Consider the following 21,321-nt stretch of genomic DNA (forward strand, 5'->3'; position numbering starts at 1 on the left):
GGCTGAGAATAATGCAGAGCGATTGGTGCCTAGTGATGGGATGTTCATGTAGACGGATGTTTCAAAAGGTAAGTCTCCCAAAACTCATCGTTATTGCAACAAACCTTGCCAGGTGGTGAAAGTGCATAGTTGATGTTTCAGTCTCATCCTACAGAAAGAGAGCCTCTTACCTTTTTCGCTGTACAACTTTACACATTTTTCCATTCAAATAGGTCTTGAACTGCAGCCAAACACTGTAATTGTACTGCTTCTGCTGTATCCTGGCGATTAAACACTGATGTTAAGGTTTTAAAGCAGTGGATCATAACAAGGAGTTCAAAAACACTTTTAGCTATGCCCATAAACTCTGGCACCACCTTCTGGAGAGCCTGCAGAAGTGAAATACCTTTTAATAGTCAATGATGGGCTTGTTGAGTATCGTCAACATGAACGTTGTTAATGCACGAGTAACAGAACATACAGAGCAACCATCCCGGGTTAACAGTGTAATCCGAGATAATGCTGCTTTGGTTAAAAAATAAAGAAAAATCCCATCATGATTTTCAATGCAGTACAGCAATGCAGCAAATGGTGCGTATAAAAAGATAAGGAAGTTGAAAAAATTAAGAGCATATATTGTAAAAACTGATCGTTTTTTTCAGCAGAAAGCATGTTTTGTGTGAAAGGTGGAAAGAAAACCATCCAGCTTTTGCATAATGTTATGAGGCAGGCTGGTGTTTCCATGCACGGCGAAGGGATTTAGTGCAAATGATAACTTTAACTCAACGCTCGATTGCAGAGTCTGGTTAGAGTGTGTGTCGGATGGAGCACCATCTGTGTTTACATGGCGCTCTACAGCCTCGGATGGAGACCAGCACTCAACAGGCTTGCTGCTCCTTTTTTTCTCAAAATCACCTTCTTCTACTACTGACCTGCTTTCCTCTTCTCTTTTCTCTGGTCCATTAGCTCTCGTGAGAAAAAAATACTGAAACATGACATCTCAAACGTACTCAAATCTTTTCTTGTGGCTACGGTCACAGGATGGGCTGCAGTGTTCAAGGCATCACCCCTGCTTTGAAAATAAAGCTGGTGATACATTAGGGATGTTTATTAAGGGAGGGGAGATGTGTGATGATAGATACGAAGAATCAAAACACTGACTGATATTGCTTTTCATTTTTTTCCACTTCATTATAAAAGTGAAGGGCCCAAAAATTCCTCACAGCTTAAAATGAGACAGTATCTGACTATCAGGTGTTTCATACATTTCATGTACAATCTGTGATCCTTTTAAACAACTTTTTTTTTTTTAAACCCTTATCCTCCACTGTCACGTCTTGAGTGGGAGGCGAGATGCTTACAATTTATGACTGGATGAAATAAAAAAACACAGCTCTCTGCTTTAAAGGCTTAAAAATATTAGAAACGCAGCTCATGCATTTCTTTATGTATTGCAGACAAGGAAGGATTCGATGTTTGTGTGTGTGTGTGTGTGTGTGTGTGTGTGTGTGTGTGTGTGTGTGTGTGTGTGTGTGTGTGTGTGTCTGTGTGTATTTTTCATGGTAGGAGGGCTTATGCCTTTCTTACAAGCCTGTTTTTTGTCTCTCCGCATAAAAGCAAACCAAAGAAGTCCTCTTCAAGTACCTCTACACTGATCCTGTGATCACACACAGCACGTAGGTCACAGTACCCACATGTCTTCTTCGGTTCAGGTAAAACCAACAACAAGTTTGTTTTCTACAGAGCTACTAGACTTTAGAGCCAGCGGGGTCCAAGTCTATCGAATGTCCATTCTCAGACCCCTCCCCTCCAGGTGAGGGGATCTCGTCTGGAACGCCGTTCAGGTCAGACCTGGATGCTTGTCTCTCTGAAATCTGTGACGATGATGATGTTTCCCCGGATCTGGGCAGCGGGGCTCCATTCACACACCCCTCAGATTTCCCAAAGTTAAACAGTTTCCCAGGGTTGAAGGCTTTGCTGGGTGACTGAGAACGCTCCTGAGAGCTGCTACCTGATGATGAAGATGCTGTTGCTGTGGCGTTAGCTGCTGTGGCGTTAGCTGCAGAAGAAGCCGCAGCACCTTCCTTCTTATTCTCTGGTGATTTGAGGAATTTGAAGCTCAGGAAGCCGGGCAGCTTTGGCTCGCTGCCTGTGGGTGACTGAGGGGAGCGGGCGCCCGCGGAGGAGAACTTACTCTGCAGGGGGATGATCTGCTTCAGCTTCATCACATTGTTGTTGGCCAGCAGAGAGCTGGGCCTCTTGGGTTTGTCTGACCCGCCGCTGCCCCCTCCTCCTCCTCCTCCCCCAGTACGAGATTTACTGCTGTGACTCTTGTCGTGGTGGTGATCCCCGGAGGAGTCGCCCTTGCTGTCGTCCCGCTCCCTCTCCCTGCGGGCCATGTGCTCCGCCTGCCTCTGCCGCTCCTCCTCCTCTCTCTTCCTCCTCTGCAGCTGCTGGTAATGCTGCTGCGCCTGTCGCTCGTGCTTCTGCAGAGGAAAGGGGAAACATTCACACAATATGTTTACTACAATCAGCACTAAACCAGCAAACCGTTACCATACTGCAGCAGACAAATCCCTTACTAAGAATTCTGAATTACTACTGCAGCTGTCTCTACATGGTTGCTTCTTTAAGACTTCTGAAAATTGTAGAAACACTTTTCTTTAAGTATAATACTAAAAACATCTCCTGGAGGGAAGAAATCAAACAATTTACCTCCAAAAAGAAAGTTGCAGTCCTGCACTACAGCCTATTCACAGCACACATTTTGGTAAGAGATGGTTTCTGTTATTTAACACATGCGCCCATTAGGAGTCGGTCTTTTGAGGGCTTCTCTAAACTGGTAATACCACATACACATCTTGAGCATAAACGTCACCCCTTCTTCTGCATTTTTTTCTATTAAACAGAAAATGTTTCATCCTTTTGTCATTTACCTTGAAGGCCTCCCTGCGCTGATAATCCAGTTTTGCCATCTCCTCTTGCACCCATGTGGGAATGTCAGGGATGGCAACATGGATGACGTACTTTAGCAGGATGGCAAAGTGCTGCAGATAGAGAGAGAAAATGATTAAAAAAAAAAAAAAAAAAAAAGAACAGTCAGATAAAGTGCAGGACTCCTTAATGTGCCGTTACTTGAACTTATTCCTGCAAAACATCAATTAGGCCATGAAAACCTCCTTGTGATAGGCTTGACTTCTTTATCAGGCCAAGACAGAGCTGCAGGCTGTTTACCTCTTTCCTAATATAGGCACACACAGTTTGTACAGCTAACAGAACCAGCATCCAAACATGTCCCAAGAGGAGATTTAGCTTTCATTAAAAGTGGCATTTTGGGAACCCATTTTATACAATTAAACTGAATCAATCTTTACAGCATTATTGTGAAATACTCATACAATCTCCTTATGCCATACAATCCCTACAGCGTTTCTGCAGGTTGACAAATACATTAAGTAGGAAACTAGCAGTTTGCAGCATTTATACCTGGCACTCTTTTTTTGTTTTGTGATGCATAACAAAATCCTGAGCAAACATTTGGTTGGTACTTCACCGAGAGATTCAGATAGGCCATCAGGGACGAGGCGCATTTACCTCAAGGATGACAATGGAAATGATGGCCATTTCAGGGCTGAGCCACGGAAAGAGACGCTGCAGCTGACCACACTGACCAATCAGGTAGCAGTTCACTATGATGGCAATCAGGCCCATAGCTTCCATTGCAGTCTGTGAAGAAGAAAGAAGAACAAACAGATCTAAATCTCTTAATTGGGCTTTTTCAATTATTTTTTGACATTTACGTTATTGTCTGCAGTCTTTAACATGGCTGTACATTTGGAAGCATTACTGTGATTCTTTAAGTTGTCGCTATAATTGAGTTCAGTCAGTTAAAAGCCAAAGCATGATCCTGTGTTTCTGACCTGCCACTGGCCGATGCTCTCCACTCTCAGTCCAAACGGCCTCTGCAGACCAGTGCAGAGCTTGAAGGCATCACTGCGGATCTCTATGATATTGTTGATTAGAGCGCACATGGCAGCCAGAGGAAAGGCTGAGGAGAAGAGCACCACGTAGCCAAACTGGACGAACATCTCCTGGTAGTCCTGAAAGGTGTCCTGAGAGAGGCAAAGAGGAGCATTACACCATAACAGTACAGATAAAGGAAGTACACACAGAGAGCTGGTATTTGTCAGCTAGAGGACTAGAGTGCATTTCTGTATTCGTAAAAGATGTTTGTGCAGAGCTCTGTCAAATAGTCATTTCTTCTCTTTTGTAACATAACTGTGTGTTGTTCACGTTACATCATGACACTTGGGGTGTCATGTAAGCACCACATGCATGAAACTAGACCTAAGAATGAGAGGAATGACAGTCGGGTTCCCCAGCCGGCTAAGCTGTTTACTCACTACTATACAACACTTTAAAGTTGTTCTCTTTCCATTCTATATTACACCAACACACATTTGTACCACTAATAGTCTAGTTTCTATCTACTTTGCCTTTTTGGTAATGATAAAAAAAAAATCCCTACAACTCTACATCAGTCAAGGAAAATGGCACAAGTCACTTACAGCTTTCCAAGTAATGATACATTGAAGGAAATTGATCTCAAAACTAATTTTAATCTAACTTTAATTCAAAACACACCAGAAAGTATTCACCCTGAAATCCCCCTGGCTGTTGCCATTAGCTCCTCAGACAAGCAGATCTACCTCTGTTTCCACATCAGCTGACTTATTTTCCATATCCACACACATACCATTGTTTTTTTTTAACAGCAATACAAGGATATATTTGTGGTGGAGCTGTATCCTTCATTGCCCCCCATACACAACATATTCTCACTGCTCCTGAAAACTGACTGATAAGCACTTTACGTTGGACAATTAGCGTCAATGTTTGCACTAAACAGTCAAATAAAACACTCATCCAAAATTGTTTCCATGGAAATATTTCTTCAAAGGCTGTTTCTGCAGCGTGCTGTTAATCACTTTGTCTTAAACCGACCCCGTGGCAGCTGTTTCAGGCCTTAATAATAACTATATAGGGGCGCGCTGGTGGCGCAATGGTTAGGGCGCGCGCCCCATGTATTGAGGCTGTCGTCTCAAGTGGGCGGCCGCTTTCGCATCCCGCCTGTGGCCTCTTTCCCGCATGTTGTTCCCCACTCTCTCTCCCTGGTTTCCGACTCTATCCACTGTCCTATCTCTACATTAAAGGCACAAAAAGCCCAAAAAATAAATCTATATAGTAATACTCAGTTTTTAATACCGATCGTCATGTTTGTTTTTTTAGGTCACAAAGAGACATCAGTATTCATTTCAGTCTGTCTCATAACCAGCCAAAAACTCCTCACTAGAGCTTAAAGCTTGTATGCATACAAGAGCTTCTTGCATAATGTGTTTATCGTTTTTTAATAACATCGGTTTCATGCCCTGTACTTATCTGATAGTATTTTTTTGCATTGATCTCTATAATGACATTGCTTTTCTATTAATATTCTAGATTTGCTGTTGTTTGATGTTGTCAATTGTGGTTCGTTTTTGTGCTTCATTTCTGTTCGTTTGTTTCTACACACATCACACTGTTGGTTGCATGTTCACATGAATATAAAGCTGAGTTTACAAAGGATATAAAATTCACACAAAAAAGATTGGTAAGTTACACACGGTGCTATGCTCTGCCTGCCTCTATTTGTTATTTAAGGTTTATTTTGGGGATTTTTATGCCAATATTTAGAGATAGGACAGTGGATAGTCATAGAAGATAGGAGAGTCATAAAACAGGGAGAGAGAGATTTGGGAATGACACGTGGGAATGCAGCCACAGGCTGGATCTGAACCTGGATGAACGAAGCCTCGGCACTAACCACTAGGCCACCAGCGCCCCTAGCCTGTCTCTGTTTAATGAAGAGATCTAACAGCTGTCTTATCACTTTACACACTCAGAGACTGTGAGGTGATATTGGTTTAACTAAAGTATTTTACTTCTTGCCCTAATCAACTTCATTATTGCATGAGTTTGCACTTCCAGAATCTCTTCAACAGAGGTGATTTATAAACTGCTAACATGGTCATTAGTTGTAATTAGTCTAAATTGCCTTTAAACCCAGGGGCAGAGTGTACAGGATAAGTATGGTATGTCTTTCTTACAGCGTAAGTCTGCATGCAGCTCTCCATCTCAGCCTGAGTGAGCAGGTTACTCTCTCTCTCCTCTGGGGGGTCCATCCATGACTCCCTTTTTGTCTTTTGCTCAGGTCTCTCTACGCTCCTGCCTCTTCTTCTGTGTCGCAGTGACGTGCCGCTCTCAGACCCAGAAGGCACCGGGGCAGCAGAAGTACCAGCAGCAGCATTTAGTCCCTCAGCTGCACCTGTCCCTCCCCCGCCCGCCTCCTTCACATCATGGATGCCGTTATCGTCGTCGTCATCGCATAATTCAAATACAGAGGCGGGGTCCATTCCTTTTTCCACCATGGTGGGGCTCCCCTCCTCCAGGAAAGTGTTGTCTATGGGAGGTCCGCTGCAGGCCGGCCTTCTGTCAACCTTAACAACGAAACACAGATAAGCAAAACGACACTATTACTGATATAACTACCAATACAAACTGTATCTCACTGTTAACACATAGGTATATGAACATCTAATACATTTATATCATCGCACAGCTTTACCTTCTCTATGAAGCTGACTTTTCTCAGCTTCAAACCACAGTCGATTAGATTCTCCTCCTCCGTCTCCCCTTCACTAAACCTCCCGCTGTCTGCCTCGTCCCTCTCACCTCCCTCCTCTTCATCAGGCACCCCGCATCCGCCGTTCAAACACTTCTTTTCCCTGAGAGAAGTCAAAGAGACAGATAAGACGTCAGACAGAGTGCGTGTGTGTTAACTGCTGCTCAGTGTCCAACTGGCATGAATCATAACTGCATGCAGCACGCAGACCAAGATCAAGTGAGCATAATGAGGCATTTCATTTGAAACCATGCCAGTGCGTTTGTGGCGACTAATACTTTTAAGTGTCGGTGTTTATGAAAACTGAAAAATCCGATATGTCACTCTTCATCTGACTGATCTTTTGAGAAAGTGACAGTTTCTTCTCTGTGATGGTAAACGATGATTTAAGTGTTCATAGAAGAAACCCTTCGTGTATGTTTTACACAAGTGTTAATGTACTGAATCAATACATCTAAAAGAGTTGTTTAACCTTCTTTCTGACTGCCCCAGCCCCGGCCTGGTGCCCCTCAGACCTGGCCCTGGCATGGCCTGGTCAGTTGGGGAGACCTGTGCTTTTCCAGCAGCCAGCCGGGCGTATTTCAGCAGCACAGAGAGCAGCAGGTCCCACACAGCTCGCAGCGTGAGCTCGCCCAGCTTGTGTCGCTCGTACAGGTAAGGCTGCAGCACCTCCTTCACATTTTGAAGGAACTGTCGGATGATGAGAAGAGTGGCCAGCATCTGACAAGAACACAGAAGAAAAAAAAAAATCACAATTAAATCAGCTGGCACACTGAGTAGGAACATAATGTTGGCAGACTTTGGAAATAATCAGAGCATTTAAGAGAAATGCTTCCCTGGAGAAACGCAAAAAGTTTAGGTTGCAAATAGTGTGAAATAGGAGGATGGGCGGGAAGAGGAGAAGGACATTATCACCGACTTAGAGAGCAGAAAGATACACCCTTAACACACAAATACAACTCATCAATCAAGACATAACCATGTCAGCAGACTTCATCCACAAACAAATCACATCAGGCAGAAAAACCAATGCTGAAGTATTTCCTGTCCATTAAAATGCTCATCACTGATTGGATGGAGTCCAGAAGTGCAACTGTGGTTTTCTTTCCAATATGATTTGATGCAGACATGCCTTTTCAGAACAATTGACAAACCACATGTCAATGGCACATCTTACAAACATGGACACTCAAGGCCTTCCAATACTGCAGAAGCTTTAAGCGGACACTCACCCATACATCGTATTCACTCTGGTTTTCATGTGATAATATATTATATATGTTTTCACAGGATTTCAACTAATTTATCTCGTACTCCCAGAGTTAAAAAGAATTCGGCCTAACTCGCCTCATTATTGTGGGCAATGGCAGCATCACATGTCATGGTCCGGCCTATCAGTGACCAGCCTATTGCTTTGTATTCTAGCACAAGAAAATGATCCATTTATCACGAGAAAAAAAGCTTTGTTATCTCGAGATATGAAGAAAAACTAGTCTGGATCTGGAGAAAACAACCAGAAGTTACTTATCACGTCAAAATTAAGTCATGAATGGATGCATGTCCGCTTAGGGCTTCTGTATATTACTACGGAAACAAACGCAAATCACAAGAAAACATAAAAGTACGAAGAGTTCAGACTCGAAGGATAACTCAGGTTTAATACAACTAGAGTTTGTTTTGTGGTAGGTTGACTTTCACTTCTCCTGACAGCGTTATTTATTGGTTAATGCTTAAAACCCAAGTGACGGTCTTTATCGATTAACCTGACAGGTATAATATATTTTCAATACAGATTTAATTGTTTGCTAGATCTATAAAAGAGAGATAGGTCGTCGATAGTCTAGAGTTACGCTGCACGCCCAATGTGCAGAGTCCTCATCACAGCGGCTGTGTGTTTGGATCCGACCTCCGCCCTTTCCTTCATGTCATCCCCCTCTCTCTTCTCCCAAAACACCCCCAGAAATGTTCTTAAAAAATATCTATCAAAGAGAAACTAAGTCGTTTTAAACCAGAATAATCCATTAACACTTCAAACTGAGCACTGACTAGTCTTTAGCCTTTAATATACACTCAGAGGATATTCATATATCGATCACAGAATCTATTACTACAATACATTTTCAAGCAACTGTTTCCAGTCAAATCATGTTGATGCACAACACACCATAGCTTCGATCTGCAGCACACTGTTCTCCCACAGTTACCTACAGCACTTCAGCACAGATATGTCACAGTAAGACAGATCCAGCTTGACAACACATGATGGTACTCACTTCAGACACTTAAAAATGACCACAACAGTGTTTATGCATGTTTAGCTTTTCTCCCCTCTGGGACAGTCAATGGTTTCTGTTTACTTCACTACAGAATGGAAATGAACTAAAGACAGCTTGTGTTGTTCAATATTTCAGTGCAGTTTTAAGGTGACTGATGTTGGGGGAGGTTAAATGTACTGTCACAAATATTTATAGACATTTGGACATGTTGGTTAGTAATCAGACATGGGAAACTATGAAGCCAGGTGACGTTGACAGATTTTGAAAAGAGGACCGAGGAGGCACTCGGCACTGACAGTGAAACAGAAACTGACAGACAGCGTGAGTAATTGATGCACCAGGGCGGACAGTTGAATTGGAAAAAAACAATTCCCACACAACAGCAAGGAAGGAAAATACCAATAAAATAAATAAAAAATATTAACTGCACATCCCTACGTCAAAAAGAAAAATCTGGTGTCACAATAGAAGGAAAAATATATATGAAGCAAAACACTGATCATTCAAACAATCAGACCACATCTTCTGCTCCTCTTTTCATTTCTCTATCACAGCTGAGCTAACGGTCCAGCTATCATTTAGTTCTTGTAAGAGCCCTGTCTTAAAAATAAGGAGTTTTTTTAAAGAGCAGCACAAACTGGATTATGAGGCCTTAATGGTATTAAAACAACCTGTAAACTGCAGCTGTGGCAAGTTATCAGATCCTTAATTGTTCAAAGGGAACATATCAAAATTCAAGCTCTTCACAAGACAAATAAAAATGCAAAATAAACAACAATAATTATAAAGAGGCACACTGGTAGCTCTAGTTCATGTCCCGAGTGGCACGGAGCATGCACAGTTTACACTGAAGAGGTCTGAATTGCCCAGGCAGTGGATGTGCAGGGATCATACTTTAGACCTGAGTAAAGCCCTGAAGAACCAGGGAACAGAGACCACAACCATCTGGATCCTGAAGAGGAGGGAAGGCAGCACATTGACCCGGACCTGCCGCTGCAGACTCCTTAACAGAGACAACACCAGCAGCATCTTCCACACGGGGACAAACGGGTGGATGTGAGCATGGATGGTGATGGTGAACAGTACATGTAAGCAAGACAGCGTTAGGCTTTAAGGATGGGAGTTACCGACAACGATGGATGTTTGAGGCAAAATGATATGAAATTATGAAGCTTATATATGACAGGGAAATATGAGGAATCGAGGTGTTTCTCACCTCTTTGAGACGCTCCATGTCTTTGAGGTAGAATCCAATGTAAAAAAGGCTGAGATAAGAATTTACAAACTGAAACTGCAGGAGAAAGGAGCAGAGTTTCAATATCTTAAATCACAGGAGCAGTTCGAATATGATGTAATGAAAAAACACTCACTAGAACCATTTTGATGATGAGATTTTTCTCATAGGCACTCTGGAGTCTATAGTTTTCTGTGGAAAAATAACAGAATCATAATTTATTGCATCCACTGAAGCACTCATGAACAATGTGTTCAACGATCTGAGCTGAAAGCGTTTTAATGAAGCCCGTGCTCTATGAGAGACGCCCTGCTCTAAATTGGAAATCTGGAAGCTCGACGCTCACCCATGTCGTTAAGCCAGCAGGCGATTTTCCTGTACACTTCGTCACATGCAGTCACAGTGATAGCTAGCATGATTTTAGGGATGAAGCGCGCCAGACGAGGCATTTCCTTGATCCCCATCACAAACTCCTGAGGAGACACAAGAAAGGAAAAGTTATTTTCTCTGGATTTACTAAAGATGAAGATTCTAACCAACTATTGTTATTGCTACATGTACTCATGCAAGACAAGAAGCTTCCAGTGGACTGACCTGCAGCTCAAAGCAGATGAGCATAACCAGGAAGACAAAACAGAGACAGAGGATACAGATGGGCAGGCTGACCAGCCACCTGAACACACGCCTCCGCCACGGAGGATAGTAGAACTCCTCGCAGCCTGTAATGGGACTGCAACGCTTCACTCCCTGCAGAGAAAAAGAGGCAGAGAGGAAAAGTATGAAGGGTCTGAAAGAGAAGTCAGACAGATGGAAGGAGGCAGAGTTTTACTTTCTCTCACCCTGAACTGAGGCCGAGGCTCCTCCAGGGATTCAGCAGGTGTGTCCAGTGTTCCCCACTTGTACGCCAGCTCAGCCCCCCTCCTCTTCCAGCGCTCCAGAAACAGAGTGGCCCACACCACGTTGAACAGGGCGAACACCACACAGCAGATGTCACGGCTCGTCTGAGACAAAAACAAACAGGCACATGTTTCTGACTGTGATCAGGCGATGATGTCTGGAGGCGTAAGCAGTTTGAGGTTATGTCGCTCCTGTCCTCACCTGATCGGACTCAGTTAGCATCCAAAGCACGAAGCCGATCACAGCAGGATATAACATAGAGGTGGTGTAAAAACCCAGCCAGGCAAAATACATAGCAATCTTCACCCCAAAGTAGTCACAGATATCATCTGTAAACAGCAGTGGAACAATACAGATGAGAAGGAAAATATGACACAGTAAAGTCAGTGATTCACACTTTATCAAAATTGTTTTAGTCAGTTGTGAATTTTCTTTATCTCTTCTAGATCTCTCCAACTAGGTTCCCTTTGGCAGAATTCATCATTTTACTCCCTAAAGTATTAAAAACATTGGACCATGAATTCTTTCTTCCAACAACAGATGTTACATGTAACATAGCTTTACAGAGATCTTTGATAATTAGAGGATAATCATCAAGATAATTAATATGTAAACAATTTAATCAGTCTTCAGTTATAATGGTAGTGGAGCAAATAAATACTTTTTTTTTCATTTCCCAGAGTGTCTGTGTAGCAGAGGAAAGCCAAATTAATTTAAAAAAAGATGTTAAACGGAGTGTTGTGTTTATTAAAACCACAACCTACTTCTTTTCTAAGGTAAGAAATTGGTGTGCCTTGATATCACATTTGGCTTATTAGGTTAGACTTAGAAAATGGAAATGTCTCGCTCTTTGGAACACTTGATAAAAAAAACGTATTGAGACCTGATGAGAGAGTTATGCACATGTCCTATGGCAGTCTTTGTTTCTACTGACCTAAGGGTTGTTTCTCACAAACAGCCTGGACCCAAGACTTCATGAGCTGACTGAGGATCCTCTGCTCATGGAGAGGAAAAACCTGCTGGATCACACCTCGCGCACTCAGCTCTGGGACTGCAGAGAGTCAGAAGGCAAACAACAAAGACAGATGAAATTGCAGTTCATTTATTATTTCAGAAACATAGAGGAAATCAAATTCATAAAGACAAGGGTATTATTGACTAGACTAAAACATCTAATCCATCCCAATTTGCTGCTAATAGAATTAAACCCGAACCAACAGAGGGATTATTTCCAAAGCCTGTGAAAGAAAACCAAATTTCTAACAACAGCACTATGACAGAGGATGTGACTCACTGATTGGCTGGCCTTCCAGGAAGTTAATATTATGAAGCACCTCCCCATGTTTGGCACGTAGATTGTCCATCCAGTATTTGATGATGCTCTGCCTCTCCTGCAGTGAACAAGAGGAGGAGGAATTCACATTTGCTTTCGTTTGAGCGTTTATTTTTTATTTTTTTTAGGTACATTTGTGTCAGTGTGTATTTGAACGCTGACCTGTGAAGTGAAGAAGCACAGCTCGCTCTCGATGTTCTCGTATATGTAGTCCTCCTCACAGGAGAAGCTCCGTGTTCCGCCACCAAATTCAGGCTTCACACCTTTCCTCAATCCCATCTCCTCTGCACCTCGCAGCAAACTGCAAGACAACGGAAAAAAAATCAACCAAAAAATCCCTCCTCTGGAAGTGTTACAGAGCAATAAATGTTTTAATTCTTCAATACTGGAGAGAGCTGGAGGGAGGGTAAAAGAAAAGCAGATACTGTAAGTAAAAGAAGTTTGCACCTCCCCATTCCTAACAAGATCTTTTTCCAGTTTGATGCAAAGTGGTCAAAATGAATCAACCTTTTATTTTTCACTCCGAGAGAATTTAATTTATAAAAGTAATTTACTTAACAAACAGGATTTGGTTTCAACTTGTCAAATTTTAGGACTTGCAGCTTTTGAAGGTAAGATGAGTTTTGGTAAGACAATCCAGCCCTGAAGACATCTATTAGAAATGTTTGTAATGCTATATATGCTATATTTGCATGTTAAACTGCTGAATGGTTTTCAAGTACCACCATCAAATTCTCACACAATCCTTAGACTTTGAAGATGATACGGCTAAAGCTTTAAACCCTGATTTATGTGTTAGACATGTGTACAATGTCAAGACATACAAAAAACCTTTTGGAGCTTCACCTAAACCTGATGACAAGTTAGCCTTTTTAAGTTGGTGTTTTTAATCTGTGTTTAATAGCTGTTCAATCTAAGAGTATGTTTGGCCATTTACAGGAGTCACACATTTGCTGTAGAATATCACAACGGTTTTTGTTTTATTAAATATCTATAAGGTAATTATACATTTCTCATGAAGAATTATTAGCAACAAATCCATTTTGAAATAACTTCCTAGTCGTGCTCATATTGCAATAGCTGAAGAAATTCCCTCAAAAAGCTTGAGATGCATTAGAAAATAAATGACCCATGGTGCATTCGGTCCGTTTTTTTCACGAGATGAGGAAAACCAACAGCAAATATGAACAGTGATGGATCGTCCTTCATAGTGTTAAAGGCAAGTGAGCTCTCCTTTGATGCTTTACCCTCATCACTCGCTCTCATCATTTCATTTCCCAACAACCCCTCCTCCATGCCGCCTCTCTTCCCCTCCCCTTTCACTCTTCATCCTTCTATCTCCCAGAGTCCTTTCCTTTGTCCTCCCCCCTGCCCCCCCCCCCCCCTCTTCATCATCCCTTCCTCCCCTCATTCTGCCCTTCCCAGCAGCTTTGTGCTACAATCGCAGTAAAAATGCAGCACCATGCTCTCTGTTGTTACAGCTCACCTTTCTCTCTCTCTCTCTCTCTCTCTCTCTCTCTCTCTCTCTCATCCCGTGTACATGTATATAAAGTTCATGCACACACATACAGGAGCAGAGTCTAGGAGGTTCTCCAACATCCATCCATCATCCAGCTCCGGGCACTTTGAGGAGCACTACAGCGAGGTACGTTCAGCACCATGATGGATTATAGCAGAAATGTGAGCTGTAAGCTTCTGTATCACCGCTGAATACTGCTTAGTGTGCAGCACTTTTCACAATAAAAGGTCCTTGCCTGAGAACAGAGACGGCTGTATCTGTTTAAAACAACTGTTTAGTAATCTGAGCCAATAACAGCGAGGCCTTACAGGGTGTGTGCTGCTGCTGCTGCTGCTCCTGCTGCTGCCAGGAATCTTAATAGGATTCCTCCTTTTCTTGCTCAATCAAAAACTTTATTACCTTTTACACTCTCTCAGCCAAAATACAATTAGTCTTCATTTGAACTCAGAGCTGTGGATAAAGCTCACGTTGTGAATTACAGAATACTGCAGAGGAAGAGCACTGCATGTTAGGTTTAGGTAGTTAAGCAAATATCCATCAGACGTAATGTAGAAACACAGCATAAAAGGAGTGGAAACCTTAATCTGCCCAGTCAGAGCTGAGGAACAAATAATGCATCATACTGTATGTCAGGTAAGAACAGAAAAAGGAGGAGTTTTATCACTCTACGTTTGTCAATTAAAATGTTTCATTATGCTGAAGCAGACTTTCAGAGAATAGCACACAGTAGCACAGTTCAGTGACAGTACTGGTCACTAATGACACTGTGATCGCAGTGGTTTCAGAGCTGATCTCTTAACTGAATGTAAAAAGGAGTGGACGTAGCCTCTGGATCTTGAGAGTACCGTTAAACTGCAATCTTTCTAATAGTCAGCAGGGGTTGACTTTGCTTATTGCATAAAGTCCAAATGAATAGAGGAGAGATAGAGATAGAAGTCTATATATATACTCTACATCTCACATGATTTGTTATTGTTTTTCTCAGTGAGTTTATGGTAAGTAAGTTTTATGCAGGTATTCAGACAGCCTGAAATGAATTAAACAAATATTTTACCTTCAAAAGCAAACCAGACCACTAGCGACCATATTGACTTTTTTTAATTAATTTTTTTAAGATGTATTTTTGGGCTTTTTATGCCTTTAATGGAGAGATAGGACAGTGGATAGAGTTGGAAATCAGGGAGAGAGAGTGGGGAATGACATGTGGGAAAGAAGCCACAGGTGGGATGTGAACCCGGGCCGCCCGCCTGAGACGACGGCCTCCATACATGGGGCGCGCGCACTAACCACTGTGCCACCAGCGCCCCGACCCTATTGACTTTTTGATATGTACAAGACAAGTTCAGCTGGAGAGAACTCATCCTGTTTTGTCCACAGGGGGCGCCAGAGTTGACAAAACCCGAAGGTTCCTCACAGGAGCATTGAGAATAGCTGGTTTCAAGTATTCTGATAGAGCATGATGTTCTCTGTTAAAATGTTGCCCCATTTAAATTTAAATTTAAATTAGGGTATACCCAAGATTGTGTCTATTTTTTGACATTGACAAGTCATTAAGAAATGTTGTATAGAATTAAATCAAACTAAAAGGATGTGATTTTATCTTTGTATAAGCATATCTTGCGCCTGTTTTCTGTTATAAAATGACAATCCCAATTCATATCTTAGTGAACATGAAACAGGTTTTCATCTTGTTTACCCAGGTACAACAAGAATGAGCTGATGATTAATGTTTGCTAACCCTTCATTCTTTCCAGCATGAGTGTCCAAATAAGGTCACTCACAGCTACAAAACCAACAAGATGGCAACAATATACCGACGCCAATAAGCCAAACTTGAGGCCTAAAATTGGAAATCCTGCAATGTTTCATGAGCTGAATCTCTACAGCAGAGGCTCTCTCTTCAAATACACGCTATGCCATTTCAGCTAATGGGACAACTTAATACAAACCAACATACGACAGCAAGCTCACCTGAAGCCCTAAGCTGGAAATGGAATGACTAATGTAGGGATAGAAAGGTAAATTCAAACTGATTTAAAATGGAACGATTAGGATTATTCAAGGTGAGTACGAGCATCTGGGCTATCTTTTCTATCATATACAATGTAGGTCAACCTTTTTAGCAGCAGGTGTGTGTGTGTGTAGAGAGAGAGAGAGAGAGAGAGAGAGAGAGAGGAGAGAGTGTGCTTAATGTCACACAGCAATCATTTTCCTTGAGCATTTCATCAAAAACACACTGGCACACTTTCAAAAAGCACTCTCTCCATCCTCCTACTACATTACCCTCCCTGTTCTTTTCTCTTTGTTTATCTGCATCCCCCTTCTTCTTCTTCTCCTCTCTAGTTCTCTCTTTGTGTCCGTCTTTCTCTGCCTCTCTTTCTTTCTTTGTTCCTTCTGGCCATCTGTCTATTCCTACTCCAATCATGGGTTAAAAAAGGTTGCTTGAGATTTTCAGATTTTTTTGTTGAATGATTTTTCGTTGTTGAATGCACAGTCAGCAAAGTGGATTGCACATTTGTCAGGAGGTGAAATGCAGTATGAGACATTGAGTACCACCCTGATCCCTTGGATTGTATTTCTCAGTATTAATATAAACCAAAGTCATAGCAGAATGAAAATGACCCTGAGCATCGTCCACAATTCCCCTGGGGATTTATTCAAACAAGACAAGAGGCTGTGTCTGGGCGGCGTAGTCAGAGAGAATACGATCCATATGTTCAACCCGACTCTAACCTTCTACAAAACTTGAAATAACCTGCAGCACAGCGTCGGAGGCAGGGCAGTGATGCAGACACACCAGCCATCGTGGCAGCTTCTCTAATGTTTCACTGAACTGAACTGCAGTGCTACTACAGCTAAATATAAGATTAGAAGAAACACGGACAATTTGACACTAGCAGAGAACAACAGCGTTATTTTTGTCCCCAGTTGTAACATTTAAAAATAACTAAACTTCTAACGGATAAGAGAGTAGAAGAAGAATACTATATTATTCATGTTGCAGTTGGTTCATCGCTCTGTTACGGCTGTGGCTTGTTGCCTATTCTCAAGTGTGAAACATGTAGGCCACACAGCTGTTACATCTTTGCAGACTTATGTATCTGCAAAGGTCATAAGTCACAAAATTACACTAAGAGTTGTATTTCTAATTTGTTGTTCAGCTACGTTGGAATAGCCTACTATTCAGCCTAAGCTAACAGTGTTGGCTAAATAAATGAAAGATTTAATTTTTTTACAATCTTTGATCACATACAAGTCAAAACGGTAAGGATCGCTGGACAACTATCAAATCTGTATGTTAAATCTGAAGTCAGGAGACAGCTAGCTTAGTGTAGCATAAAACAGAAGCTCAAATAATAGTAGAATACAAAACCATTTTAAATGATAACTAGTTAGTTTTAGATGCAGATAGGCAGAGTTTATTCCTTTCTCTGCTGACAGAGCTACGCCAGCTGCTGAGGTGTTTTGAGTTTTTGCTAAGCTAAGCTAATCATTAGCCAATCCAATCCAATCCAACTTTATTTGTTAAGCACTTTAAAACAACCACAGTTGACCAAAGTGCTGTACAGAAGAATAAATAAAATATGTAACAGCTCGCATGAGATAAAAGAAAACTACATGTGAAATACAGAATCAAGTTAAAAGACATAAAACATAAGTAAAATGAATAGGCACGCAAAAAAAATAATTAAATAAATAAATAAATAAGTCGACGTCTTACTGTGTGTCAAAGGGAAAAGAGATGGGCCTGTTTTTAAGGCCTCTTCTCTGCCTTAAAAACAGGCAGAGAAGAGGCCTGTTTAACGTGCTGAGGTAAATTATGTCGCTTTATATTTACTGTACAGATTTGCTAACTGCGGTAAGTTATATAAAACCAAAGTATTTTCATAAATCTGGAAATATTCTAACTTCATTCTAGTTAGCAATTTTTTGTTGGTCATCTGGTCATCTTTGGAGGATCTGGTGGTCAGAGTTTGTTATCTTCTCAAAGAGCAAGGCTAGCCGCTTCTCTCTGTTTCCAGTCTTTAATGCCAAGCTAACCAACGATATGCTAAATGTATCTTTATATCTACAATACAGACAAGAGATCTTATTGTCTTCTCATCTTACTCTCAGAGATGAAGAGAAAGTTTTTGAATTAAATTGTATCCCTTTAAGAACACAAGTCACAAACAGCCACTTCAACAACTTATAACCAAAATATATAATATATTATCTGGTCCAAATCTACATCACAACATCTGCAGAAAATTATCTTATATTTACACTTACAACAGATGTTTCCCTGTTTCTGATGTTTGATTTCTCTTCTACTTTTAATTTATCATTTCACTTTTGATAATAATTTGATGACTAAGTACACAACCATCTTTGGCTGTCAAACAAATGGGATGACACATTGATTGATCAGCTGCCAAAGTGAGATGGCAACAATTTTGATGCATCAAATGTGTTGAAGTCAACAAGTAAAACTAATAATCACATGTTCTACCTCCTGAAATGTAAATGTTTGCCACTTTCATTTCGGTTTTGGAGAGAAAGTTAGACATCTGAAGGTTCTTCTTGTATAACAGCGATTAACATGTTTTTCTATATTTTAAAGGTTAGATTTCTCAGCAGTTTAAGCACAGATGACTCGTACTCAACCAACACGTTGATTATAATAGAAAACCTTTGTATGGAGTTCTTACTTTTCATACGTAGCTGTGACGAAGAATGCGTAGACTCGCGTGTGCTTATGATGTCGGATTTGGATGATGAGTTCTGGGATTCCCAGCCGGATGTGGTTCAGTAGCCATAGCAACGTGTGGTCATCTGTACCGTCTGTGGAAGGAAATGAAAGATAGAAATACATTTTCAACCGTACCCACGCATCCCTGTACGCTGGAGCTGCTGAGTACTCCCACAGTCTTGTTATATTTAATCCAGAGCAGCAGCTGGAGGTTAAGTATCGTAATAACAAAGACTTGAGGAAGACTCTTCTGCTCAGTTTTCTTCTTCTCTGATTTCTTCTCATTTGCACAATAGTCGAGAGCCTGCTCTGTATTATCCACAGAATAAATCCATGGATTCAGACTGTTGAAGATAATGTTGTACAATTTCTGGTATGTAAGGATTTTATAAAGAAATTGATAATACGTTAAAAAGATAAATTTAAGGGTATAAATGTGTAGCATGTGTGCATTTGTGAGGATCAATATTTAGACCTCAAGAGCAGACACAGGAAGTTAAGGCGCAAACTGACCATGAATCTTAAAAGGTCGTTAAATAGTCAAGACTTGCTCTCAATGTGTAAAGAAGCTATAAAAACTAATCAAGTGAACAGGAAACTATTTGTCGACTATCTCTCTGAACTAATAAATTCATTTTGTTCACTTTTGCCAAACATTTGCTTCTTCTAGCCTTTAAGATTTGGTGTTTCCTCTTTTCTCAAATAAAACTCAGAAGAAACTTTTATTTGGGAACAGAAAATAACTTCACAAATATCACATATTGGATAATTGTTCAATATTTCTTTGGTCGTCCAGAAGCTGTTTTGATATTTTAGGCATTTCTTAAATAACTTTAAGGTTATTGCAAATTAAATAACCCTAAAGTTGCACCTAGGTTTAGATGAGGTAAGTCATGGATCCATTATGTCAACAAGAGTCCTCCTTAGTATATTTTGTTGTGTTGTCTGATTTTTTAAATTCGTTTTGATTTAGGTTTTACAGTGATGTTGTCCTTGTGTTTCTTGTCTTCTGTGTGCTCCTGCTGCAAAACTAATTTCCCCTTGTAGGACAATAAAGAATCTGAATCGAAAAAAAGTGTAGATTAGAAGAACAAACACAAGATCGTGAGTGAGTGAGTGAGTGAGTGAGTGAGTCTGACCTGCAAATGTCATGAGGACATCACAGTTCTCTGTAGGCACCGTTTTCATCCAAGACTTATGAGACATGATGTGTCTCCCAGCCTGCAGCAGCCGCTTCCCAAATAACTTATCTGAGAAAGAGACAGACAGAGAGAAACACAGAGACAGACAAACAGAGAGAGAGAGAGAGAGAGAGAGAGAGAGAGAGATGTAAGAAAAACAAAGAGTCAAACTGTATAAGGTGCGATGACATTTCTAACATTTTTGGGCAACCCCCCCCCCACCAAAACTCTCACCCCTGCTGCCCCATCAAACACAGACAGACACATTCAAAACCGTCCTTCTCGACGGGACAGATTTAAATGTCACGCCGCTTTGCCTCACAACACAAGATTGACAAACTAATCCTGCCCTGCCAAGACTAGAGGCCACACATTGTCTACACTTTATGAAACTACACAGACACACAAAGACACTCAGCTAAGTCAAGTCAACACATGTAATTGTTGCTATTTCTCACTGTGGTGATATGTGCTGAGTCTGAGAGCCATGCACACACAAGCCTTGAATCACAAAAGAACACTCCTCAGGGTATGATGGCTAAACATGTTGCTGAAAAACAGAAAAAACAGTGGATTCAGCTCCTGTATAGAAACACCTCGTCTCTCTTCCTGAAGTAAACAGCAGACCTAAAATAGATCTACTGTAGCCAGACAGTAATGTCACATCATAACACAGATGCCTTTTATTCAGCAGTCTGTAAGAAAATACAGTGTATCATACATCACTAGTGGACACTGGACACTGTCATATAATGGAAGCAATCTTTAAAAAAAGAAAAAAAATATTTTATACTGGCTGAGAACGCAAAACAAACACAGATAACAAAACAATGTTACAACATAGCCTCACAAGAACAAGGGCAGAAAATAATTAGAGATGCTTGAAAAGTCATGTCTCGCAAACTGCATATCACTGATCTTCCCCAGAGACAATGTACCGGTAAGACTCCCACACTGCAGATATGTTCCTTCTCATTAGACAACGAAAAAAAATATAATTTCTTTCGAGCAGGTGGATTCCTGTGCCCAATAAAAACCTATTTTTTTTAACAAAAAGTTAGTTGGAAGTAAGTTTTCCAGGACTAAAATGATGCCACACAACAGATTCACATCGGCTACTGACGTTGATGCAGGCTGCATTATTTGAAAAGGGGGTCGGTGTCTGACAAAAGGGTCAGTGTTGGCTGATACCGATTCATCAGAGTGTTCCTAAAAACACTTTTTAAGATAAGCCCAAAACACTAACTCAATGCAATTAAAAAAAATTATGGTTTCTGTTAGGTGATAGTTTAAAAAACAAAAGAATGAACACCTGACCAGACAGTTGAAACACTGTGATTTAATAAACTTTTTTGTGTCATTGAGTAAGTGTGTGTGCTCGTCTTTATCTTGCTGCAGTGTTTGAAATGCCCTGTGACTACATGATGTGTGATCATTAACAAATGAAAA

The 21,321-nt window shown here is 41.0% G+C and overlaps 1 protein-coding gene across 3 annotated transcripts in view; it reads right to left on the reverse strand.

The window, feature by feature from the left end:
* Positions 1-1,295: 1,295 nt before the first annotated feature.
* The window catches only part of ano8b (anoctamin 8b), a 39,676-nt gene continuing 19,650 nt past the window's right edge, over positions 1,296-21,321 (reverse strand). For 2 of the 3 annotated variants that reach the window (XM_061034130.1, XM_061034131.1), the window contains exons 2-20: positions 19,831-19,941; positions 18,651-18,783; positions 12,603-12,741; positions 12,402-12,498; positions 12,042-12,158; positions 11,309-11,436; positions 11,050-11,211; positions 10,805-10,957; positions 10,557-10,683; positions 10,347-10,402; positions 10,193-10,267; positions 9,871-10,005; positions 7,173-7,420; positions 6,644-6,803; positions 6,126-6,515; positions 3,900-4,091; positions 3,574-3,705; positions 2,916-3,026; positions 1,296-2,465 (exon numbers count right to left, since the gene is read on the reverse strand). In XM_061034130.1, the coding sequence (XP_060890113.1) occupies positions 1,728-2,465; positions 2,916-3,026; positions 3,574-3,705; positions 3,900-4,091; positions 6,126-6,515; positions 6,644-6,803; positions 7,173-7,420; positions 9,871-10,005; positions 10,193-10,267; positions 10,347-10,402; positions 10,557-10,683; positions 10,805-10,957; positions 11,050-11,211; positions 11,309-11,436; positions 12,042-12,158; positions 12,402-12,498; positions 12,603-12,741; positions 18,651-18,783; positions 19,831-19,941 (3,404 nt within the window). In that variant the 3' untranslated portion in view covers positions 1,296-1,727. The remainder of the gene's footprint in view (positions 2,466-2,915; positions 3,027-3,573; positions 3,706-3,899; positions 4,092-6,125; positions 6,516-6,643; positions 6,804-7,172; positions 7,421-9,870; positions 10,006-10,192; positions 10,268-10,346; positions 10,403-10,556; positions 10,684-10,804; positions 10,958-11,049; positions 11,212-11,308; positions 11,437-12,041; positions 12,159-12,401; positions 12,499-12,602; positions 12,742-18,650; positions 18,784-19,830; positions 19,942-21,321) is intronic. The other variant, XM_061034132.1, reaches the window with a different exon arrangement.

This window comes from Labrus mixtus, chromosome 3 (genome assembly GCF_963584025.1).
Source record: "Labrus mixtus chromosome 3, fLabMix1.1, whole genome shotgun sequence".
In the NCBI taxonomy this organism is placed as follows: Eukaryota; Metazoa; Chordata; class Actinopteri; order Labriformes; family Labridae; genus Labrus; species Labrus mixtus.